This window comes from Haliaeetus albicilla, chromosome 18 (assembly GCF_947461875.1).
Source record: "Haliaeetus albicilla chromosome 18, bHalAlb1.1, whole genome shotgun sequence".
Lineage (NCBI taxonomy): Eukaryota > Metazoa > Chordata > Aves > Accipitriformes > Accipitridae > Haliaeetus > Haliaeetus albicilla.
This window is the reverse complement of record NC_091500.1, coordinates 25,762,053-25,789,257: the sequence shown is the minus strand read 5'-3', so window position 1 is coordinate 25,789,257 and position 27,205 is coordinate 25,762,053. Positions and strand designations below refer to the sequence as shown.

General features: G+C 34.6%; 2 protein-coding genes across 5 annotated transcripts in view; one reads left to right on the top strand and one right to left on the bottom strand.

Moving 5' to 3' along the window:
- Nucleotides 1-9,040, top strand: part of ANGPT2 (angiopoietin 2) — a 43,951-nt gene extending 34,911 nt beyond the window's left edge. For both annotated transcript variants that reach the window (XM_069805943.1, XM_009922954.2), the window contains 4 exons: nt 2,375-2,476; nt 2,995-3,161; nt 6,183-6,313; nt 7,721-9,040. In XM_069805943.1, coding sequence (XP_069662044.1) covers nt 2,375-2,476; nt 2,995-3,161; nt 6,183-6,313; nt 7,721-7,881 — 561 coding nt within the window. In that variant the 3' untranslated portion in view covers nt 7,882-9,040. The remainder of the gene's footprint in view (nt 1-2,374; nt 2,477-2,994; nt 3,162-6,182; nt 6,314-7,720) is intronic.
- The window catches only part of MCPH1 (microcephalin 1), a 130,908-nt gene that overhangs the window by 71,090 nt on the left and 32,613 nt on the right, over nt 1-27,205 (bottom strand). For 2 of the 3 annotated variants that reach the window (XM_069805939.1, XM_069805941.1), the window contains 3 exons: nt 21,883-21,920; nt 18,050-18,212; nt 12,378-12,455 (listed from right to left, as the gene is read on the bottom strand). In XM_069805939.1, coding sequence (XP_069662040.1) covers nt 12,378-12,455; nt 18,050-18,212; nt 21,883-21,920 — 279 coding nt within the window. Of the gene's footprint in view, nt 1-9,611; nt 9,903-12,377; nt 12,456-18,049; nt 18,213-21,882; nt 21,921-27,205 lie in introns of those variants that run through there. The other variant, XM_069805940.1, reaches the window with a different exon arrangement.

The window sequence follows — 27,205 nt, the reverse complement described above, 5'->3', positions numbered from 1 at the left end:
TATGCTATTACCAAATCTTTATCAGTCATTAAATACAGAGGTTAGTAAAATCAAACAAAAAACAGGCTATGAGGTGCAAGGAATTGCATACATCAGTACAAATTAAAGTTGCTTTCAATTAAATTCCATTCACATGACATACTTTAACAAGTAATCCCTAATCCAACTCTTTTCTTTCTTTTTTTATCTTTCCTAAAAATCTCCAGTTGAATGTCTCAGGATTCTCTGATGTTGAACAGACAGTCTAGATACAACCTCAAAATACAGTATCTGCTTCAGATTTCCAATGTGTTACAGCCTACTGAAACACTAATATGTTTATTATTTGCAGCTCTAAGGGCTTTCTTTCCTTTCAAAAGTCTTTAAACAGTATATATGCCACTGCTTGCACTGTAAATACCCTGTCTGATGCATGTAAATATATGTGTGTGTATAACATATGTACCATACACATACACAGAAATACATGCAAACCCTAAAAGAGCCAGCTATATTGAAAATTTAGTAAGGAGCATGCTCTTCTTCCTAAGAAGATGCACAAAACACTGCCACAGGACAGAAGGAAACTCTGGCTTCTCTGAAGTCCCACTTTTTTAGTGAGTTTCCAGGATGTCTAACAGTTCGAAGAACTCAAAACTGCTGTCTGCTAACACTGCTGAGACAGTCTCCTGTAGAAGAGGATGAAAAAGACATACAGGTTCAGTGTCATTCAGTCATGATTTGGGGCATTTATAGGCATATTGTGACAAGCAGCAGTAGTAAGTTAGGTAAGAAGGAATATCACTGAGAGATTTTTTTAAACAAAGAAGGAAACATCAAAATTCATAAGAAAACACTCCAGTCTAGGTGGTTTCTTTTAATCAATCTGCACAGATGAAATATCCTATCAAAGTGTAAGAAGCCAAATCTTGGCCTCACTACTGAAAGGGAAGATGCAACTTCACTTATTTGATGGAAGATCTAGAATACAGGTTAGAAGTTAACATAGTTTAATCCTCAAACTATAATTTAAAAACTTTTCAAAGATGTGAAATAATTCTGAAGAGGATATAGAACTTCAGTATCTTGGCAGAAAGTGGTAAAAAAATTAAATATTAAACTTCCAAATGAGAGACCCTAAAGCATTAACTGTGAACTCTCCAGACAGGAATACTTGTACAAGAAATTTAAGATTTTTCTTAAAATTAATATCAGTACTAACATGCAATTTAAACAGATACTGATTTCAGTTTGACTTTCATTACACTATTTCACACCAGCTTAACTCCACTGACTTCACACTTTTAAATTCTGCTAGTTACAGAAAAGCAGAATTAGATGCAACAATTTAAAATCCTTTCTCAAGAAAAATGGTCCTAAATATTCACATATTCACAAGACTTTCTTGTTAATTTATCACCTATTTCTCCCAAACATCACTCAAAAATTCCATCTAAATTTTCAAAAGGTTTTTTTTCCATCAGTATCTCCCCAGTGTATTGGCACCTTCAGTAATACCTTTTATCTCTGCCACTACAGTGAACATACACCAGAATTCTATTTAAATCAGTCACTTTCTATTTTAATGTAGAAGGAGATTGACTGAACAAGTCACCTATAAATTTGAATTTTACTGTGCCAGGGGTGCCTTTATTGGGTATTCTAAAACTCTGTTCAGTGAACTGCCTATTACGTGTTAATCCTTTCGAATGTTTAGCAATAACTTCGTAAATCAAAGACGATTTATGAATATATGGAAACATCTGATAGTTGTTACTTTTTTGTTCTAGAATATAATATATTCATCGCAGTTTGTATAATAACATGTCTTCAAGATTTAACATTCAGATAATAATTAATTGTTCTACACTTAGATTTAACTTTGGGGTCAGAACATCTGCAAAGGCGTTGAACAATGACAGTGGAAATAAAAACATATTTCAGTTTGCTCACTGCCTGAATTTAACAGTATGTATACTCTGACAAGCCATGGGAAATTTGAATGGGTTTCTCACAAAAAAGATGGAGAAGTGAAAACAACTTTTAGGGGAAATATTTCATCGGGAAACTCACAAAAATATCAGTGCTAGAGGGAAGTACAGAATCAGAATCTACATTCATTTTTTTCTCCCTTTAACACCAGCTATCAGCTATTTTCAAGGTGTCATTTGTGTTCTGTTAAGCCTGATATCCACTGAGGAATCCCATTTCTTTGTGGACAACCACAACGGATTTGCATGAAAGCTATGAAACCCAGCATTTTTAGGTTAATGCACATTTTGCATTTGGACACTTTAAAACTTGCCACTATATAGAATTATGCGAAGTACATGCTTTGTGTTTCTGTTTTCCCATGACTGCATGGGCTTACGCTGTTACACACTTCCTCTGGTAGGCCTACTGTGACATGGAAACTGGTGGAGGAGGTTGGACAGTTATTCAGAGACGTGAAGATGGCAGTGTGGACTTCCACCGGACATGGAGAGAGTACAAGATGGTAAACGATGTTTTCTGAAACCTTAATATTGGTTATTATTATCTGAAATCTCATATAATAAAGTTACACTGATAGCATCCTTAGAATGTAAGCAGGTTTAAAAAGTTGTCTTTGTCCTTAGATGTTCATTTAGAAAATGTCACAGCAGTACAAGTTGTTTGCCTAAGCAGACTTGCAAGTGTGATGTTTGTTTTTAAAGAGAAACCTCACTTTCCTTTAATCAACTGTTCCATGATATGTACACATTTTTTGAGTTATTTATATTTGTGTTTCTAGTGGCAACAGTAGAAACTGCTCCAAATCTACTAAGTAATATTGATTCACGATTTCAAATTCCTCAGTTTGTCTTTGCTGAAATTAACTTTTTGAAATATTACAGATCTATAACCCTCACAGACACAGTAAAATTCTTAGTTGACAGAATGAAAACTATTAAACCTAAAAACTGATAAAGCGATCATTTCAAACTCAGAAAAAAACCAAAACAAAGCTATTTAAATATACAACTTGAATTACAGGGATTTGGTGATCCTGCTGGGGAGTACTGGCTGGGAAATGAGTTTGTCTCTCAACTGACTAATCAGAAGCGTTACGTTCTTAAGATACAACTGAAAGACTGGGAAGGAAATGAAGCATATTCATTGTATGACCACTTCTCTCTAGCAAGTGAAGAACTAAAATACAGGTAAGCGGAAAAATCAGATCTGAATAAAAAAGATCTGATAATAATCAGTCTAGACTGTGTAGATTCATGACCTTATTTCATAAAAATTATGACTATTTTTCAGTTCACTCAGAAAATAATATTTCCTCCATTTTTCACCTCTTGCCTAAAACAATAATTTTTTTTCCAATGGAGAGAATGTGTATTTTACTAGTGCACACTGGGTGAATGTAACACACAAGATGCACAAAGGTGAAGAGATGGTATGGTATAAGATAGGATATATGTGCCAATATAGCAGATGTCAACGCACAGTCTTCAGGGCAATAGGAACCTCTCTGCAGTTGCTATCAAATCCCGATTTCCCACAATAAATACATTTCTGGAAAGTGGATGACTAAGATGAATAATACTGCAAGGAGATTTTCCACTTAAGCCAGTGGCTAATAGGAGCTGGGTCTGTTGTCATGAAGAGTACACTGAGGCAATGCTACCTTCTCCTTCCGTGACCCACTGGCTTGGACTCTCAAAGAATAACTCTCCTACCTGTGAAAATGAAGCTAATAGCAAATGTCCAGTCTCACCCCCCAACAAACATGTCAATTTGAACACCAGAATTTAATGAACCTATTACTTAAGCGCCCATCATTCCGTAAAATGTAAAGCTTCACAATTTCTTCTTACATATTTGGTTAAAATAGGAAATAATATACATTTTAAATAAATATTTTGTATATAAATAAATATTATCATAGTATTATACATTTGAAATAGTATCGGCCACAGCTGAAATATATGGGGAGTTCATACTTCATTGTCCAGGCTCTCTGTAAATTCAGTAGATATTGTTCAATTGGTTATAGAAGAAACTAGAGTCTCTACAGTATAACAGATGCTTTCCTACTACATGGTCCATGAAATGTTTCTTCATAAGAATCTTACAGATTCAGGGATCTTTAGGTGACTGGACGGAAAAATTGTCTAAATTAAAATGAATTCCTCTAAGATTTCTAGCACTATTTGTTGTAAACAAAGTCAATCTGACACCTGAGAGAACTGATGCTGTTATTTCAACTCAAATCTTATATGCAAAGCAATCCAAAACTATCAGCATCTCCCCTCCTCACCCCCGGCCCCAAACGTTAGATCTTAATGCCTTTGTAGTATACAGTTGTCTCAATTCCAAAGCAAATATTTTTTCATCTGGAAACAGTCAGAATCTACAGCAGAGATTTTTTTTAAAGTAATGCTTTAAAATACTTATAAAGGCAACCTTTGCAAAATGGGTCATTACCCTTGTCCATTTACAATATTAAAAAATAATTACTGAAAACTAAGATGGTTGTCTGTAAATAGATACTTTATTTTAATATGCAACCAAACATGGAATGCATCATAAAAAGCAGTGGTTTAAAGAATATATTTAACATTATGAAGAGAATAAACCTAAGAAAGTATTCAATTAAGAGCATCTTCCGTTACATTAAAAACATTAATACATTCTGAATGCTGGAAAGATTATGAGTTGAGCCATAAAACTGAAATTTCACAGATTTATAGAAAAATTGAGATCAGAATGCACTTAGTTTGAGTCAAACTTCCTGATCTCAAAGCTGTAAGGTCAGACCAGGCTGCTGAGGGCTTCATCCACTTGGGTCTTGATAACTTCCAAAGGTGGAGATTGCGCAACCTATTCCACTGCTTGTCTGTCCTCATGGTGAAAAATGTTTTCCTGATATCCAGTCAGAGCCCCTCATTTCAATTTACATCCACTGCCTCTCATCTTCCGTTATACTAAGCTGTACTTTTAAAAATGGAATAATAATAATAATAAATGAATAATACTCTGCTTACATTAGACTTCAGATGGTATTTGAAAATCAAGCCTAGGCTCAGACATTATACTTGGAACCTTTAATACCATTTATGTTAGAAACTGGCTTACAGAATTTTGAACTCAGCTTAAGAAAAACCAGAATATTTAACTTTGAGATTTTTGAGAAAATCTGTAATGAGCTGATCTTTTGAAACCTAAATGAAATAAAATTCATTCATTCTTAATATCTTCAAATAGGGAATATAAAATGGCTTAAAATAATCTGTTAAACTACCAAAGACAACTTCTATCATAAGCAGAGAATTACATGCAAGATGAAGACTGATCCAGGGACAAGTTAATTCTCCTCACAGAGTCAGATCTCCTCCTTAAGCAAATAGAATACCTCTGAGAAGGACGAGCTATTTGATACAGAAATGCAATCACCAAAGAGATACTGTGGGAGCAGAGGGTTCAAGTCCTTCCAATTCAAGGTAACACAGTAATAGCTGTGTAATCGCCTCCCTAGTTCGGTGCTCTGTGTCTCTCCCCACTGAGACTGCATCTGCACCTGTGTAAGCAGAACCAAACGGCAGCAGCCTCACTGAAAGCTTTCCTTACCAGGGAACGGAAGCAAACTTAAATACCTGTGATGACGTAACATTAATAAATCTATGAAGGATGTGAAAAGGAAGAGTAATTAGGAAAGTAGAAAGGGAAATATTGAGGAACTCCTAAAATATCAGTTACTAGTGGGAATTAGTAATCCAGGTAATGCTATTATCTCTCATAGATGCAAAGTTGTAATGCTACATTGCCATGTTTTGCTAACAGCAAAATAGGAATCAAAAAAGTTTTGGTTTAAACTTTTGAACTTGATTAAAAAAATAATTGCACACACTGTACTTACAGTATTAAGAAATGCATGATCTGTATGAAAAAATCCAGGAGTTCTTATCTACCTGCTCTCATTTTCTTCTTATATGACATGAACTAAACAGTCATCTCTACAAATGTGGAGGCTGTTTATTAGATTATTGTGCTGACCATTTCTGCTTATACGAAAACATGCTGCAAAACAGCTTACAGCAGTACAGTACATTGGCCAGAAGAGAACTCAACTCTTTGAACAGGATATTTATTGCAAACTATTCCATCATTATTTTGCAGATCAGCTACCATTAACTTCCCCATAATAATTGTTTTTCCATTCCTCACTCCTACAGGATCTACCTTAAAGGACTTACTGGGACAGCGGGCAAAATAAGTAGTATAAGCCAACCAGGAAATGATTTTAGCACAAAGGATGCAGACAATGACAAATGTATTTGCAAATGTTCACAAATGCTAACAGGAGGTAGGAATGTTTTTTTGTTTCTCGGTCTTCCTATTTTTATTGGCACTGAAATTGTCTATGAGATAAATAGTGATAATTTTGACTTAGTAAATTTTGACTATTGAAGAAGTCCAAAACTCACAGATAGAAACACTAGTAGGGTGACTCCAAATGAAATATTTTATCATTTGACAAAGGTTAGTTAAAGTAAAACAAGAAGTTAAAACTGGAGGGAAAAAAGTCTCTAGAGTAGGTGTACAAGAAAGTTTGTAATTGTGGAACTAATCAGAGAGACAGCAGATTCTTCTTCCAAGGAACGAGAGAACATTCAGATATCAAAACATTTAACTCTCCCCCAAAAACCTGTTTTAGAGAGTCAGTTTGTCAGTGAAATGGCTCCTGATTCTTTAGGCACAAACTCTTTCCCTAACTATGCAGAGAAGAGAAGCCCCAAAAGCTGCTGTATACTGTACATGCCAAGGAAGGGTACAAGTATTTAATTCCGTATTTCAATCTAATTACGAAATGGCAAAGATACACCACATACATGAGATATCTACATTCTTCTAATGATTGTTCACTAGTTATTGGAGGCTTAGGTGATATATTTATCTGGAACCACACAAGCCATTCCGTAATTTGTCAATCTAGAATTCCACATTCTGAAATGTAAACAACTGCTTTGTGAATTTGACTTCTCTTCCTGTTATCTCTTAAGCAATGGTTCATTTCCCTATAGCACAAGTTGCAAGACAAAAGACAGCTTCAGTTTATCCAAAAGGATAATTGGATTACTGCCCTGCAAAACAGAACACACACATTATCGCCATCATAACAGAAGTATAAAAATATTATCTTATTAATAAAAATAAATTTTCCTTATGACCCACTAACAGGTCAGGGCCATAAGGATACAAAATAAGTTTGGGCAGCTTTTTTCTCCTTTTCCTTCTTACCAAGTTTCAGCAGAGAGGTTTTGAACTGATCTGCGCAGAGAACCGAAACAGATAACTGAATTAATCCTCTAAAAAGAATTAAGAAAGGAGTTCAAATCTGTGAAGAACAGAAATTTACCAAAGAGCAGATAAGAACCAGAGACAACTCAGTATCATTGTAGCACAAGTTGAACTATGCCCTCAGACTGCCAACAATAATGTTTGATAGCAATTATAAATTAAGCTTGATTGAACACCTTGCCGTCTCAATTTTAAACTACAATATATTACATAAGCTTCAAGAATATGTAGTTAATACATAAATACCTTTCTTTTCTGAATTTGAGGCAAGTATTTTATACTGACACTTCCAAATAGTAAGAATGAAAACCTGGGGTTAGATTTCTTTCTCATTTCAGGACAACAAAGTGTCCTTATATACTATTTTGAAAATTACCTCTGCTGATGTTTTTCTTTGTTTTCTGTCTTGCAGGATGGTGGTTTGATGCATGTGGTCCTTCTAACCTCAACGGAATGTATTATCCATTACGACAGAACAACAACAAGTTCAATGGTATCAAGTGGTACTACTGGAAAGGCTCGGGATACTCTCTCAAAGCCACAACCATGATGATTCGACCAGCGGATTTCTAAGTGCTTTTGCATTATGTGAATTATGTATTGTATAGTCTTCAAAGACTTCATTTGCTGAGCATATAAACACACATCTGCAACTTGTCTCACTTTCAAGCCCAGAAAACATGCGCTAGTGTTCTGAAGGGATCAGTTCCGTACAGGTCCTGAATTGCAATAGCCTTGATCACCTAAAGCTCATATTATTCAACCAGACACAAAGTCTAAAGTATCAACCTGATATAACAGTGGTTTGGCCAAACGACTGAATAAAAAGAACATAGAAGAAACTGTCAGACAACTTAAGGACTCTGTTTTAGTGATCATTTATGTTATGTACGTGTTAGTAAATAACTGGAACTGTGAAAAATACCTAAAATAGTTTTAGAAATATGCATTTTGCCTCATCACTGAACTTTAAACATTACTCTAATATAAAACACTTAACTAGATCTAGAACTATTTATCTGTGTCATGTTTGCCTTTTATGTACATAAAAAAATACTGTTCTGTAATTAGCTCAATACTGTAGTTAAAGAATACATTCTTTCCCCCCCATAGTCTCCTAAACAACTTCTTACTCTTATTCAGGGATTTTTTCCAATAGTCTGTATTACTTTATTTAACAGAGGACAAATAGCATTTAATTACTTTGCATTTATTCTTGGGAAATACCGTGTACAAAAATCACCATTTCTTTCAGTTTGTACTTATTACAGTCTCTATCTTTAAGTTACAAAAATCCCTGCAAATTACAATATAGTATGTATTTCTTTATATTTTTATGAAGAATGCACTTTTTTTCCTTTCCTTGTCATTGACCTGTAAAATAACTGATAAGTATTTTATAAACCGAGACAACGGCATTAACACCAGATGTCCGGTTGTCTATGACAATCAGTTATCACCTGGTGCTGTAGTACATCTATGCATTTTGTAAAAATAACCTAAAGGAAAAATGTATGCATATACTTTGATACAATTAAATTTATGCTCACGACTTAAGATACAAATTACTATGTTTTAAAAACAGCAGAAAAAAACCCCTGAAAGTTATCTAAAGTCATACTGTTGAGTTGTTTTTTTTTTTTCCAGTAAGGTTAGGACTTCTCCCTAGGAATTCTCCATAGGTAGGCCCTCAATGTATGCCACAATGTGAATAAATTACTCTACTGTGTGATTTTTGCTTTTTTTTATTACTATATGCTTTAATATTGTGTACTGTACACTGCTGTTCAGATTGAAAAGATATTTCTTCATAAGCAGAAAATAATTTTGTGGAGTTTTTCCCCCAAATTAACTTTCATTTTAATTCTCATGCTTAGTCTTTGCCTTAAAGTAATATTTTTGTAAAATTCTAATTTCAGCAGATGACTGAATTAGTTACAAGGCAAGAACATATCTCATACCAAAACAAAACAAAAACCCCAGACAACATTTCTGGAGGCTTACTTAACAAAAGGTATTGTGTCTTAAAAAACAGTAAATGTTTTTGAGAAAGATGGAAGAAAAAGCTTCATTTTATACTGACAGTTATTAAAGCTGCTGTCAGAGTACCCCACCACTCCACCACCGTTCTCCACTGAAAATGCATGTCAGCATTACCGAAGGGTAGCAGAGATAAAAAATACTTCCTCTATTACTTCATGATCTGATTTTAAATAAACCTAACAAATGTATATTAACAGTCATCATCTGAAGAGTCGCATAAAATAATCTCAATTCATTTAAGATTACTGTTTAGTATTTTATTGTTTCTCCGAGCAAACTTCTAAGGATATACATATCCCAAACTAAAAAAAAAACCAAACCAACCTTCACAAAATTGCTTTCATGAATTTCTAAGAAATGTCTTAAAAAGCAAGGCTAGCAGACAGCCACCAAGCTAGTAAAGGAACTCGACATACCAAGAAGAACACAACATACCAAGAGAGGCGGAGAGAGCTGGCCTTTTTCAGCGTGGAGAAGAGAAGGGGAAGAGGAGACCTTACTGCTGTCTACAACTGCCTGATGGAGGACACAGAAGACTGAGCCAGACCCTTCTGGGAAGTGCACCGCAATGGGACAAGAGACAGGGACAAGAAGCAGCAAACACAAGTTGGAATTGGGGAAATTAGATTTTCTTTTTAATTTATTCATTTATTACCATGAAGGTGGACTGGACAAGTCCCTTGGAGCAGAGCGTTGAACTAGACAACTTTCAGGGGTCCCTTCTGATCTAAAATATTTTATGATTCTATGAAATTTAATAGAAATGCTGAGTCTAGATTACTGTATTTCCTGCTTCACTGCATTTAATCAGACAAGTAAATACTCCCAATATTTGAGATAGTAAGCATATCCAGCCCAATAATCTAAAAAAAAAAAAAAAAAGAAAGAAAAAAAGAAAAAGAAAGGAAAAAAAAAAGAAAAGCTTCTTAAACCCCATGATGGAATCTGTGGAATCTGGCAAGTATGAATGCTCAACCTGGCAAAGGAAAATACTGCTAACTTCTGGTTGATATTAACCTTCACGATTTTAGTAAGAAAACACTATATGACAAGAATAATTAAATATTGCATGGCTAGTTTCGATTTCCTGGAAAAAAGTCTTTATAAAGCTTAAGGCTTTTTGATGACTATTTTGGGAAAGTGATTGAAGATACTGATGTAGACATTGAAAGGATCAATTGTTTAATGAGACTTCCATTTTTAGGGAAAATGGAGTAATTTATCAACACAAATGTAAAATTTTAGAATGAAGATGTTTTTAAATGACATTTTATCAAAATGAGATTGCATGGCTTAAACTGCAAACACCAAAGTGAAGTGAGAGGAGGACATTTTCGAAGGAATGCAATAATAAGAAAAAGAAGGCTGCAACAACTGCTTTGGACTTGGTACAAATAATTAAAACATAACAGGAAGATAACCCCTTCTTTTAATTCCTTCCTGTAATCAAATAAACAGTATGTAAGACTAGAATGCACTTCCATTTTCTCTAAATACTTCTTAGGAAGCAGAAAAGAAATAACAAGAAAAGAAAGGGAATGTAGACACCATTCATGCTCAAATAATAATCATATCTTTAAAAATAAGATATCTGTTAAAGTAAGAAACCAGAATGACTCAAGAAGGGAACGATTGGAAAAGTGACGGAAATGTCACCTTGGACACTGACTTTGTTCCTCTGCAAGAGGAGCACACTGCAAACAGAGGCCATTCACATTCTCAGCACAACCATAACTTCCCTCAGTTTTATCTTCTCACCATCTCTCAAGCCCTCCTTACTTCTGCTTTAGGAATAAAAACTGTAAACAGAATTTAAAAAACACCCCCAGAAGGAATCGCTTCCAAAGAATGCCATGTATGTCGTTACTGATAGCATACTTGGTTATTAAAAAGGTAGTCTGAGAAGAAACAGAAAACTCAAACCAGCTTAATCTGAAGTACTATGTTCTTTTTTCATAAGAATACAGAAAAGGGGGGAAAAAGAACACATTTATTTTTCACATTAAGTTTTACCATTCTTAATGTATATGTTCTATTAAAAAAGATCTACTTTCGCCTTTTAGAAAAAATACTACACTATAATGGATGATTAATTTCTTCGGGCTTATTTCACAATAACTGTTACAGTTTCCCTACACTTTGAGAAAATACAACATATAATCATGAAAAAGTCTTCATCTCAAAGATGTAAATTTACATAAATTATAGATTTAGAAAGTAAAAAGTTCTTAATAAAATTATAGTAAAAATAAATTCAAACCCCATTAAATGTTCTTTCTTCAAAGCCCATATGAAACTTTGAGAAACAAGTAGCAGATGATAATATATTTAACTAGCAGCTACAATATAGGAGAAATTGTGAAAATTTTTTTGGCAAACCTATTAGAGTGATTGACTAGTAACCTGCTAGAATTCTACTTGTTTTAAAACCAAAATAAAATTACTGTTTAATCAATTACAACACATGGAATGCAGATACACTTGGATCTACACAGACGCACCATACCCCCACATACACACTTTTGCACTAGTTCACAATTTAGTACTTAAGAATGATCATTAAAGGCAGGAAAAATGCTTCATTTTACCTACTTTGTAGTTTTAGAAGCCCACAGTGATTTTGCATTGCCAAAGTCATTTTTGGACTGAAAATATTGAGGCCATGACCTGAATAATCTTTCCATTAGGTGATAACATGCCTTTCCAGTTTATATAAAAGCACAGATAGAAATAAAATATGCCACAAAGAAATTATAGGACATTTGTACTTAAATAAGAAGTTTGTTTATTAAGACATTAATTGGTGAATCAATTTTTTGCATTTTCCATGCATACCTAAGTTCTTGCACTCCCTTCAAAAAGGAACGGATGAAGGAGAAAATAACTCCTTATAGTATTTGCTTTTAAAAAAAAAAAAAAAAAAGATTTCTAGTAGGCCTTCTTGTTCACAAAACCTATTTAGAGGGTCAGACATCTTCCAGATAAACAAAAGAAACTTCACAAGCTTAAAGGGCCATTAAACTTACAGGAGCTGCAGGGAAGATGGATGAAAGCTCGAATGGTTCCTCTGAGATCCAATGGCCCAATTCCAAAGACCACAGAACCTAAAATAAATTAAGTGGTAAGTAGAACTCTCATAATTTCTAAAATAGCAAACTCTTTGAATGTCTAATTAGAAGTAACAGTGCAGTTGCAACAGTTGGTTTGATATTTCATTTACCCAAACCAAATGATTTGCTGAAAAATCAAGCAATCAGAAAGATACAAATTTTGCAACAGAAACAAACCATTAGAATACCAAAGTCATATTTCTATGCATAGCTACATTAAATTTTAAAACCTTGTGAGGATATTAGAAAAGTCAATTTTTTGCATCACGATACATAAAATTAGAGTAAAGATTTGAAAAGGGAAGTCCTACTATATCAGTTCTGTTCTCTTGGTTCAGTTAATCATTGAACTTCATAAGGATCCTGTTGGCCCATTTCTCCAGCCTGTCAAGGTCCCTCTGGGAACACCCATCTGGTCTATCAAACACTCCTCACAGTTTTGTAACATCCACAAACTTGCTGAGGGTGCACTCTTCCCCATCATCCAGATCATAAATGAAGATGATAAACAATATTGGACCAGTATCAACCCAGCTGGATGCCTTGGAGACTAGCAATCCTAGCGCTTTGGACTACTTGCAGACTTCTGTGCCCATCGAGGCCATCACAAAATGGTTAACAGAAAAAAAACTTACTTGAAATGGTTATATTTTCAGTTTCTGCAATACACTATATTTAGGGTTGGGGTTTTTTTTTTTTTTGGTAAAACTTTTCCAAAACTTCTCTATCCAGCATTTTTCCTGGGTTCATTTTCTAAACCATTCTTCAAAACAATTTATCATTGTAAGTCACAGCTGGTAGACTATAATACTAAAAGTCTCAAAAAGAGTGTTCAGAGACTATCCCTCAAGTGGCAAGAGCCTTGTTTTTGTGGGAAAATGGAAAAAGACTGATGTTCCTACCATGGCTCTGCCCTTGCGTCACATAAAGGGCATTTTCCTACTAATTTTTAGATAGTCTAAATTCTGAAGCACGCTCTGATGGAAGAGGAGTTTATTTTCTTCATTGGCTTCATCAACGTGAGCTGAGCCATAAAGCTTTTCATATAGGTAAAAGACTGGTAAGTTCTTTGCCAGGTTTGTCCAGAACATGATTCATACATGCAACCTTAAAAACCACAGCAACCCCCCCAATACCCTGCTGCTCCTACAGCAACAGGTAGTATTAAGTGAACAAGATGCGTACGTATACCCCCAAAATGGGATTTATGGAATTTATTAGAAAGTAAATCCTTGTGTTTAGGATAATTCTACCTCTGGCAGTCACATTTTCCCCAAACAGTTCTCTAGCCATTTCAAACAGATGACATCTGTTTCTTACTGTTAGCACAGCCATGCACCACTGAACTGTTGTTATTATTCACCTTAGAACAAGCAGAATTTCATCACTGCGTGAAATTATCCCCATGCTTGATTCACAATTAACTGAAATATTCTGTATTTTTTTTAATTCTTTTGGAAGATGCCACACAAATCCATATATTATTAGTTTTAATTTAAATTCTAAAACTTTACCTCATGAAATTTGGGAAGTGGTGTTATGAGATGTTCCCCTTAGACAAAAACTGGCATAACAGATTATCAAGCATGATAAAGTTATCCTTTACAATGTTACAACTCAGTAACTAAACAAGATTCTAAGCTGACCTGACTGATTATAAACTAGTAATGTAAATCTTATAAAATGGCCTAATTGTATGTAGAAGAATAACTTTCTGTAAAGGGCTCTTTTGCCCCAAATCTGTTGCTACAAGAAGCACATTGCGAACTGAATTTAGAAAGTAATTTTGTTATCAAAACCTAGTTCTGTAGTCTTTAGTCCAAAGTAGCTTATGCTTGACAACTTTCAAGGGAACCAGCAACCTCTACTATGCACTGCTACAAAAGCTGGAGTTTTGTGTGATATGGCGAGTGGTGTTTTACTTGTGAGGGGAGGTGTCCAATTTTGCAGGCTATTGGAAGAGAACAGTGATTTTTTGTTGATAATGAAAGGCAGCATATCTTCAAACTTATTGTTGAACTTCAGAACAAAAATTCAAAGAATATTATGTTTACTTTTAGAAAACGCACAACCGAATATTTGAAAATGCAACAACTGTACAAAAAGCAAAAATAATTTCTGTAGTCATTATATCACAACCAAACCTAAAAATAAGAGTTAAGCACATCAATAAATCAAGGACCTTTAAAAATATTCAAAACCTAGTAATGTGTTGCTGTGTTTAGCCAAGTATACGAACTTCCTAAAAACATACAGTTAAGACTGCAACTTAGGATTTTAAGTTATAAATTTTAAAGTGGTACCTGCGTATGTTTTTTACAATTACTTTTTACAATTTACAGTAAGAATATTGAAAGCTGTTAGCTTTATACTTATAGCTGTATATATTTATTGCAAATAAAAGAAACTTGTTAATCCAAACCATTTCTCTTTTAATCACAGTATAAATCAGCTTTAACTGAACCAAGAAAATTGTAAATTCTAATACAATTCTTAGAGACATACTGTGTGAAAATAATTTCTTTGTAAATAATGTTGAGCAGGAACAGATGTACCATGCTGTATAATGTGTACAACATGTCCTTATAGCGCCAAAATGATGTTTGTACCAAGAGTAACTGGCAAACACCACAAATAGATTAAAACATAAACCCAAAAGATTAGTTATGATTAAGTAATCCCATTTCATTTTCCAGGCCAATTCTACAGTAACAACCTCTATCAATCCTTGTAGTATTTACAGAATTTTGTTTAGAAATTAATTTTGTTTATCTTAACAAAAGATGGATTAATGCTTGTCTATTGTGGTTCTGGAATTGAATACAAAGGCATCATATCTACTTTCATAGATGAAAAGAAAATTAGATACAGAGTTCATGAACAGGTCCTGCAGTAAATAATCAGGTCACCACTCACTAAAACATTCAGTTTTCATGAACACAAAGGCAAGAGCTCTCCATTCTAAGTCACTGAAAGTTTGCTTCTGACTTTGCCAGAGAAATTTTCAAGCAGTGTATTTGCATAGCAACACTAAAAAAAACACTTCAAATTCACATAGGACAAAACCAAGTTATGATTTGCAATATTATTCTTGAGCACTTTTTCTTCATAAGTCAGTAATACCTTCATATTCAACAGTTCCTTAGAATGTGGAAAAAGACTAAGAAAAGCTGAAATACTTCAGAATATAAAAGTGTTTATATTGAGAAGTAAGAGCTATCTAGAAGTTTTCAAATCTGCAGTTACAAAAGATTTAGCTTAAAATGTAATGATAAAGCAGTACAGTATGGATCAAGCATTAATGCTGGATATAGGAGTATCATAAGTTAGGAAAAATACACCTGATAATATTGAGATATTAAGAATGTATCAGATTCTAGTAGAATGCAGTCTTGCTGGTCACGGAGGACACAAGAAAGGAGGAAATAGGGAGGGAAGATAAGAGTGGGAAAAACATAGTTTTTCTGTGGAATTCTTACAACCTTAAAGAATGTTTTCCTTGGCTTTGGACTCTAGAATCAAGTTGATGAATCTTCTGTTACATTGTCCTCAAATATGGACTATTTTATCTAATTCAGTAGCAGGCAACCTGCAGGGCATGGAGCTCCAACAAGTGTCCTGTGTGTTATACAGCTGTAAGGTTAGCCTTGGTGCAAAGTTCTCCTTTGCATATCCACACCAGCTATGTTCTTTTATTCACACTATATAGGAAAATTTATGTCAAACATCAAGTTCTCAAGGGTCTGAGAACACACTCTTTGACTAGTCATTATTTAAGGCCTCTTACCCATCCAGCTAGCACACTGAATGATCATACCGTTACTTGTACTTGAATAACTCATCTTGAAATATGTAAATAGAGTGCTATGAAGATTAAATGTCTAATAGTAAATACAATATTATTCCAAAATCCATCTTTAAAAAGACCATTTTAGGTTTTTCTCAGGAGAAGAAAAAAATATTGCAGCCTATATTATGTCTCCATGTTACAAGTCAAAAGACAGAGGTAGATAATATTTCAGCTTCTTAAAATGTTGAGAAACATCTTCAAAAAGACAATCATTACTGCTCAGAATTAATACCTGGTTTAAAAGGTACTACAGATCTCTCCAGACTGATTGATTATTTTATTTGAACATTGAACTGAATTTAACATCCAATTTGAAGTATTTTACCAATGAAAGTACTTATGGTAGGATTGACTACAGTATAGAAAGGCATTTAAAGGATTCAGTATTTTAGCATTAATAAAAGGAAGAGATTATTTTGCTCGAATGAAATTCTCCTGACTAATTTTCTACAGAATTCCTCATGATGGTTAAGTAAGGCTTCAGCTTTCTCTTCTCTAGTTAAAGTATTCAGTTAACAAATTTGGGTAAAAAGGTGGCAAAATTATGCCAGTGACACAATTAGAAATAAGACAACAATGCTCTTACATGATAAGATGCATAGATTTAACCAGATTAAGAAATATTTTTTTAAAAAAAGTTTAAAGCAATATTTTCTTTCAGTGAAATAAATGACTTAATTACTTGAGGGATTAGACATTTATAGACAAAGTTGTACCCAGCCTCAGTGAAAGATTTAAGCACAGTTCTAAAAAAATTTGAAATAGCAATATTTACAGATAAGCAGATACTGTAAGAGTGAAGAAACTTGTGAATTGGAGGACTGAATTCTGAAGTTTTTCTCTAGTTCCTTCTCATGTGACTCTCCTAGTAACTTCAGAACTTTGTCTAAAGAGCAGCCCAATAAAATTAGTGAAGACAGCTTCAACATTTGATCCAATAATATTTTCAGGAACAAACTAATCCTTGGAACAATTCCATTGAACTTATTGGTATTATATGAGGGATATAGATGATCCTGTGATGAATCTGAAAGGTAGACTGTAGGACAGCTGGAGAAAATCTGGCATTGCTACTAGTCAGTACTGGTGTTGATGTTTTCACCATGGATTGGTTCAGAGAAGCACAACGCATAAAATGGGCAATGAAATTCCAGGACAGCAATTGCCTGAATACTGATTATCCAAATGCTGCCTTATGTGCAAAGATAGGATACTATTTTACTGGATTTTTATAGTAGTTATCTACATCTTTAGCTATCTTAGTAGTTATCTGAAGCTTTTTCTCAAGGTAATATATAGCTTTCATGTTTGACTACCCTGTTACAAGAAAGTAACTTGTAGCAAATATGTTGTTACTTGTTTAAAACTCCATACAAAGCTAAGTGTGGGACAGATACTTAAACGTATTTCATTCATGGACACATGGAGTCATATAATAGTTGAGGCTGGAATGGACCTGTGGAAATTGTTTTGTCCAAATCCCCTGCTCAAATACGTTCCTCTTAAAGTAGCCAAGCATGCTGTTGGTCTTTTCTGCCACAAAGGCATATTACTGGATCGTTAAGGTGACCAAAGACGCAAACACCTTTATTCCAAGGGAAATTAATCACCAAGAACTTCTGAAAACCCCAAAGTAGACCGTTAACAGTCTTCAGATAACTACACGTATAACATGATATTTCAGCTATACAAAATAAGTTTAATTTATTTTGTAGTAAAATTAAAAAATATGTCTTACCCATTCATAAGAAAGAATCCAACACCCACGAGCAATTCCCAGCATAACATTCAAGGTACGACGAGGACTCCCTGTAACTACATGACTTGTTGTTTCACATACATCATCTGAGAACAAAAAGTCTCCAAGTTTATTCACCACCTGAATTACTGTGTTTTGCTTCCTAAAAAGAAGAAAAGGAAGAAAACCATACAATGTTGAATGGATATGCAGAATTATAAAAGCATATACACACACAACACAAATTAACTCAAACTCACCTCATTTCTTTCTTCACTAATCATTTATCCTTTTCTTACTGAGCCTCTACCCACTTGCTAGCCCTAAATTCATTAGCCTTCCCACAGAGTCCAAACAGACCCTTTTCTGTTATCACACAATGATATCTACTTGCACATCAATGCTTTTTTGTGCCCCACATCGATCTTGTGTGTTTAAAGAGAAGCTTTTGAGGCAGAAATTATCTAACATATTGTTTGTGTACAATGCCTAGTACAACAGAGCCTCATTCTTCGTTGCTTTTGCAGTGCTATCAAAAAAAGAAATTCCAGGAAATGTAAACATTTAGACACTGCACTCCTGAGAGGTTTTCATTAGGAAGCATCAGATTTTCAGCATCAGAATAAAATACTATGTCTAAAGTTAGAGAGAATTCCTAAAGTTCTGACTTGCTACCTATATATCTGAGCCAATATTTCAATTAAAAAGTTACTCATCCTTAAATACAATTATAAGTATAAAATTAAATATAAAATCCAGAATGGCCACCTATAACTGGAATTCTAATTTGAGTTCTCTACATAGCTACGCTGAAGCACATAAATACATCATCGTGAAAACATTGAGATCTTGGTATCACTAGAGAAAAGCTGTTGCATGAGAACAATGTATTGTTCTTATTAATTATTACTTTTATAAATCATTATTATAAATGATCATTAAAGATCTGTAAATGAAAGCCCAGTTTCGGTGCCCTGTCTGCTCCCCCCAGCTGACTTGGAAATGTCCACAGCACGCTATACAAGATAAAACAATTAAGCACAACCTTGAACACAGTCACATCTATCACAATGATGATCCTCTCAGGCAAAACATTTAAGTTTATCACTGACATAATGCGAGCGCACTCAGAACATCTCCAGAAGCCTCTGGGGTTACTTCATTCTCACTACCTTTCACTCCAAAGAAAGTAACTCAGTTAAAAATCCCCAAATACCTCAGCTAAACCAAACACTACTTAGAGGAACTCTAACAAAACTGCAATAAACTCCTCACAGAGAATGCAGCAATCTATTTTTAAAGAAGTTTCAAAGAAATAAATGAATAGTAAAAGCAGTGTAACAAATTAACTTCACACTTAAGTCAAAGGTGATATTGTATGTGGAGACACTTGAAAAAAAAATCAAACCACTGACCCTCAGTCCAGTGTGAATTCTGGCCTTGGCTATATGGCTTTGAATGTTACTAGAATATTTACTATTCCCTTTTGATTTTATGAGTTTTAACTTGACATAGCCTACAAGTGAATGTTTTTGCAATGTTGCAACCCATAGGGGATGCCCCTGCCTAGACTGCATGCTCAGGGGACGCATTTCCATGCTCTGCCTGAACATTTTCTTAGTTCTCGCTCATGTCTACACAAAATTCCTTACAATGAGAGGAAGAAGTCCTGTTGTACAAAAATGGAATCTAAGATATCTTATAAATTACAGTGAAAACTCACTAGTTTATACTTCAGTCAGCTGGAAAAACTGATGGATGCAAATTTATAGCAAAATCTCACTGAATTTGTGATTCAGAACAGCAGGTAGCTGCTGGCTGTGAATCAGCGAGTAGCATTTAATATAATCTCAAAACCCAATGCCATGAAGCCACTGAACTCATGATCTCTAAACCGAATTTCTAATGAACCACTTTTGAGGCTGTAGCTATGGGGTAGTTGAACTGGCTTTTGGCCATTGGGTTGTACTTTGGAGGACTGTTTTCTGTTCTTTAGTTCTTTCAGAAGGAGTCCCTTTCCCTTCACCCATTTACAGGTCAACAAATGCCTACAACTGTAGACAGCCAAAAGCACAATCTTGATGAAGTTCTGAAGAAAAGCAATTGTTATCACCATTTTTATTTAATGAAAAATTAATTGGCTGGGAAAAATCAACATACAAGCAACATAAAAGTAATAATATATTAATAACGTCTCTCAACAAAAGAACTTTTTCTCCAGCTCTGCCAGGATTTGTTCTCTTCTTTTCAGCAGATCACAGGCTCTATTTTCCACAACTTCTATCTGCACTGTAGCTATTATCTTTACCTCCTCCCCAGTGATCCTGTATTGCATGACTTGCAAAGTACATGTTAGAGTCTTGGTGTTACTATGTCCTGGTTTTGGCTGAGATAGAGTTAATTTTCTTTCTAATAGCTGGTATAGTGTTACGTTTTGGATTTATTATGAGAAGAATGTTGATAACACACTGATGTTTTAGTTGTTGCTAAGCAGTGTTTATACCAAGTCAAGGATTTTTCAGCTTCTCATGCCCAGCCAGCAAGGAGGCTGGAGGGGCACAAGAAGTTGGGAGGGGACACAGCCAGGACAGCTGACCCAAACTGGCCAACGGGGTATTCCATACCATGTGACGTCATGTCCAGTATATAAATGGGGGAAGTTGGCCTGGGGGGGGGATCGCTGCTTGGGAACTAACTGGGCATCAGTCAGCGAGTGGTGAGCAACTGCATTACGCATCACTTGTTTTGTATATTCCAATTCTTTTATTATTATTATTGTCATTTTATTACTGTTATTATCATTATTATTTTCTTCCTTTCTGTCCTATTAAAGTGTCTTTATCTCAACCCACAAGTTTTACTTTTTCTTTTTCCAATTCTCTCCCCCATCCCACTGGGTGGAGGGGAGTGAGCGAGTGGCTACGTGGTGCTCAGTTGCTGGCTGGAGTTAAACTACAGCACACCAGCATCCAGTCACATTAAAGACAAGAAAAGTATTAATTCCATTTTATGTTTCTGACATATATTACTATACTTGTTAACAGCTATTGACAACCATTTACAAAGAATTTCTAAAAGGATAGCCACTAAGTGCTGTTTCTGAGTACTTATATCTATCTAACTGTCAAGATTTAATTACTTCAACCTGAAACAGATTTGTGGGTAGTAGAAATATCTTGAGTTTTGAAAAAGAATTCAAAAAACTGTGACCAAGTGTAGTATAAAATATGGAACTGTATTTTTGTTGGATGTTCTTTATGTTGTAAGACTTAAGAGAACGATAAGAGCATGCCAGAAAATTATTAACTCTCCCCCAAAATATGCAGTGGCAGCTGCTTCTAATGTTTTGAAGCTAAGTGGCCAGAAGGCCTACAATTGATATTTCTTCAGCAACTATTTATATGAAAGAAAACATTTTGAACTGATGTTTCAGATTATGACATTTTAAATAGAAATAATTAAAATGTATGAGGAAAAAGCTAAGTCTTGGGCTCAAAGTCTGAACCATTTACTACATAAAATTCCTTTTTACACTTCCTTCAGAAAAATACAAAACTTACTTAAGATTTTAGTTTCATTGCTCTGAAGCCCTGTTGAGCTCATCTAAGAAAGTTACTTCAGTCTGCACCATAGCAACACAAACATACAAACACACTATAGGTAGCAATGACATATACATGTATCTATGTACTTCTAGCTAGAACACAGAATGAAATAAAGAATTTTAATATATGGCCCAAAGATAAATTTCATTTTGTATAGGCATAAAAATGTTATCAACATTCAAGTTTAAACAGTGTGCTGACTAAAGAGTCAAAATGTTTAATACTTACTCAGAAGACATACTCGTCATAACTAGTGTCCTTGTTGGCTAGAGATGTGAAAGAAACAAGAAAACATCAAAAATCTGAAAAATCTCCTCTTTGAAAAAAACCTTAAATTAGAAACTATTCCATAAAAAGGACTAAACTACTTCATAATTACAGTATCACTTGGGGAAGAGGCTGTACTACTTAACACATATACTAGAAACATTAAACTTTGAGGACAAGGAAGGAAGGAAAGACCTTCTTCACGTCCAGTATGAAAGCATCCTATATAGCAGAAGACAGGAATGTAAGTCTTCATTAGTAAAAACAAAAAGCAAAGGATTTCTAGTCTGTGACACCACAGAAAAAAGGATAGTATTTGTCTTCTGCCTTTTCCTTCTGATCAGATGGAAAGGAAAAGGCAGCTTACCTTCAACAAAGAAAACCTGCAATTTAAAATTATTCCAGTTTCTTCCAAAAGAAAGGCAGAAACTGGCTGACATGCTGCAGAAACAAGAGTATATTTATTGTAAAGTATAAATTTAATAATTTTATTTTTATTTTGATAGTGTAGCTTTTTAAAAATTTTTTTCTTGGCACAACTTCAGTATTTTAAGTCCAGTTTTTAAGTCAACATTCTTTCACTTTTAAATCTTGTCTAGTGAATAAAAGTTCTCCAAGTAATATAACACACAAGGTATACTCAAAAAGTACAGCAATCCTCAAACCAGCAACTGAGACACCTTAAAAAGCACCCCCTCCCCTTCCTCTACAACACCCCCCATAGCTTATGTGCAAAGTAGGAGTTTGCCCCATACAGACTTTAAATAAGCTTTTTAAGAATTAACATTAGAGAAGTCAGAAGAGGAAGAAGTAGCCTTTGTTCATCAGCAATGACCATGAAAGCCTCCAGCATGCACAAAGGTAAGACTGAACATGAATTTTAGCAGTATGAGAGAAATATATAACTGAACATAACATGGTTATCAAAAAATATATGTAAGAAGAGGTTTTGAAAATTTTAGCTAAGAATCACTTGTAGCTACATAAACATGCACAGGTACGTATACATCAACATTTTAATTTTGTAGAAAAAGTAGACTGACTGACTTTTATACAAGGATTTCAAACAACTCCTAATTTTCAAAATCAATATATGAATTTCAGATTATTTCTCTAGATAACTACTGTTCCATAAGAAATAATCACTCTCATTTCTGCCCCTCCCAATATATTATCACAACCACAAGGGGTAAGTTGCCAAAGTCTCTGCTAAAATTCAGTTTCCTTTGAGTAATGTACTGAGCTGTGACCAGAAAAATATTTTGAATCAGATTACAGCTGGTAGCAGAGGCCAAAAAAAGACTTGAGGGCAACTCATTTTACCCAGTAATGAATCACAGAACAGAAGAGAGAACATACTCTGATGCAACTCCATCCGTCCTCTCTTACCAGTACAGAACTGTTCTCCATTAAGTGTTCAAGCAATTTGTCATATTTAAGAATGGAGTTCCTTGGATTTATCTCTGTAGACTAACAGTGTGCACCATGACTGTTCATTATATGAACAATCTTTGCATAAATAAAACAATTTAGATACCATTGACAAGCTAGATATTAAAGATAACATAAGACGTAGTCTTTTCAACATACACATGGTAATTTCATTCTGGGGTTGAGTAAATCTGAAAACATAAAACCCAGATACTGTTTTCAAAAGTCTTCAGAAGCAACAAAATATAGCGTATTGAATAATTTTTTACATTCATGATAAACATGCTCTCAGACCACATTATGTAAGCTATACAATACTTCAGAACTGAATATATATACAATGTGAAAATGTAAAAACAAATCAATAATAGAATGGAATAAAACTCCAAATGAAGAAAGGATAAACTTTTATACTGAAATATTTCTTTGAGAGAAATTCAATGCAGTATTTCTGAAAATGTAAGTTTCCAAATTCTAACATGTTGCCAGCAATACTTACTGATGATGCCTTAGCCTACTGCTAGCCTAACAGCTGAAGAGAAGATAATATGCACTTATCTGTAATCAAACTTTGTTGTGTTCTTAGCCAAAAGACCTTCTACTACATTACTTTCAACTACAAATAAGCAGTCACATTGAATTGCTCTTGGAAGTTCTAAGAACTTCACAGCTTCAATTCCACATTTGAGTTTTATACATAAAGAGTATGAGCAAAAATAACAGCAATGCAGCAATATATATTAAATATATCTATCATAACATTAATATAATTAATATTAAATATTAAGTAATATAAACTCAGAATTTGAGTATATACACTCAAAAAGACATCTAGTAAGACATTGAGTAAGGGTTCTTGTGGCAGAAAGACTGCAATATTAGGCACTCTACTGCACAGGTTAGGTGAGATCATTGAAATCGGACATGGGGCCACATTATACAAGAGTGGACATACCTCATACCGTCTTAATACATGCTGTTGGATTTGCATAAACTGAACATTAAAGGATCCTGGGATGTGACAGCCTGGAAAGGCACAAAACATGGCTTAAAAGCAAGGTTTTACTCTTCTCTCCAGTCTTTCTGGGCTGAAAACCTCCTCTCTGTATGCTTCAGCATGGTCATGATGTTCTCCTTCAGTATCTGAAGCTAAGCCTTACTGCCATCAGAAAGAAGCTCTTTGGCTACAAGTCTGGAGTTAAATCCACACAAAAGAATTGCACTAAGTTCTTGGGGTCCTTGTATAGTAGTAGCTCCAAAGCCACATCCTGATGTGCCTGTTCAGAATGTGCAGAAAAATACCCTTCCTCACATTTTTTTATAAATGAAATGTCATGGAAATATTACTAATCAGACCACCACTTGTGCCAAACTTGGGTTAAAAAAAAAAAAAGCATTACTATAAACCAAGGCCAGAGCAGCTTGAGATCGTACAGCTGCTTCTTCAGCTTCAGAGCAGAAATGTTTGTTAACAGTTCCTTAATACCTTATTTATAGGGAAGTGACAATACTGGATCTGCACAAATTGGGAAACCTGCAGCCTGTCCTGACATTACCCTGCAAAGCCAGCTTTTGAATTATACCTTTTATGCTACAACACATAGCATACAAGATGGTACAGTGAGTATTCTGGGCAAATGTCCTGTCAGTGAGCTTCAAAGTGATTCAAAGACTCAAGAATGCAGAAGGATGCATACAAAAGGTAGCAACCGGAATAAATTTAATTTCTTCCAAACTATTATTTCATTTGCATTCAGAACTGCATATTTTTGCAAGTTAGAGGTCATTTGCTAAGCAGACAGTATTTTATTGCTTCAGTAAAACAAGCAGAGAACTTAGCCAAGCTATGTTTTAATTTTCAGCTGTACATTTTTCAAGTTAATTGCTTCCCCTGCCTTGCTATGCAATTTTTCTTCTATGCTCTTTGTGTCTGTTTTATTTTACGTTGCTTTTATTGCAAAAAAATTTTTTGAGTTAGCATTTTCTTTTCTGACCAGCAAAAAAAGACATCTGGTGAGCATCACTATGAGTTCCGATACACATTTGTAGCAGGATTATTATTAATAAAACACTGCGAGAGGTGGTATTAAGTTAACTGCTCCTTTTATTTATCATTAATCTCTGAATCCTGAAGAGTTGCATATCTGTACTCTAAATCAGAACATACTTCCTTCTGAATTATTTTTTAGGTCTGGATTACAGGCTGTGTTATAAATGACATGCTTCAGCTTTCCTTTCTTAGGAGCACAGTTGCATGAAGTATTTCTTTAGAGTCTGTCGACAACAAGTTTTTCTAAGTCATTTTAAATATAAAACATGCATTTTGGTAGCTCAAAGGAAACAGTATTTGTAAATCTTCCCAGTATTTAAAAGACGTCGTGATACCTCCTGTATGTTAACTGACCTACACCACAAGAGGCATCCAACCTCACAATGTATTCTTTCTTTCTTCTAAGTTTGAGCAGGTGTATCTTGGAGCTGAAGGACAATAAAAGTCCTGTTTTGTACAACCTGCTTTTCAAGAAAGTGAACTTAAATTTTGTTTCCTTAAGAATGTCATGAACCATTTTTCATATGTGACAAGTGAATTAAAATGTGACCATGAAATATGATTTTCCAGGCCTGTTCCCAATAACAAAATGTGTTCATGCTAAGAATTGATTTGATAAGAATAGTTTTACATTTGTGATGGGTTAAATTCTACTCTAAGTATATTAGATCTCATTTTGTCTTTGGGTCAAGAACTCACACCTCAGATATTTTTCAAGAATGGATTTCAACCAATAAATATGACTTTTGAATTGTATATTACTTAGTCCAAATGCTCCTCTTATGCCTTAAAGTTGACTGAAGTTCTGAAAGAAATAACTTTCAGTGTACTCTCAAACTCAGATGCATGCTGTGATGGAGTAAAAAAAGACCTTCACCTTCAGGACTCAACAAGATACCCTACGTAGTTTGCCCAATGTACCAGGGATAAAGGACTTTTTTGGGGGGCGAGGGAGGCACGGGGAAGTAGTGCATGCACGTGCAAATAAAGCGTAAGGGAGAGTACAATATTATTATGCTATCTGCTTTGTACTCTTCCAATCCTTTTTTCTCTGGCTATTGTAGGTCAATCAGATGGTTCTGAAATTGGTTCAGAACTCATATATTCACTTTTGATCTTTGCAACTGTATTTCAGAAGTAACAATCTTCAGTCCTGCTAGTACATGAGCCAAAAAACAGAGCTATGCGTAGCATGGGAATATTCAACAATCAGGTTAATTTCACTCTGCTTTAATCTAGGAAGGTTGTAATGAGGATCCAAAACTTTAAGGCTGTTTTTAGAAACAATCGATAAATTGTGCTACATTAATTTATTCTATTCAAGTAATTGTGGCTCATAGCTGAAAATAATTGGTAATTGTAATGAATGAGTACTATTCAGTAGTTATATACAGTAATTATTCAAAGCTGCAATTTACTTTCCAGCTGGCCTTTCTCCTCTTATCAGTCCTTTGATACTGATATTTTTCCAGTTTCCTCTGGCTGCAAACTCAATTTCAACTGACTTCAACTAATTTCCTGACTAAATACAGCACCTCTGCTTTGGTCCTAAAAGATGTGAAAAATGCACCCATCCTAACTAAATTGATACTACCATGGGGAAAGATGAAAAAACAAAGCAGGCTATAAGAAGACAGAAAAATAAGATGCCATGACAGGTGCCTAGGCATCAGCTTTCCTTTGCTGCCAAAGATGAGGAAAAGAGAAATCCTGTAATCACAGACATAGGAACCCCTAGAACTTCTGTTGGCAAGATTAAGGATGATGAATAGCTTCAGACTTTTCAGATTAGCAGTGTCACAG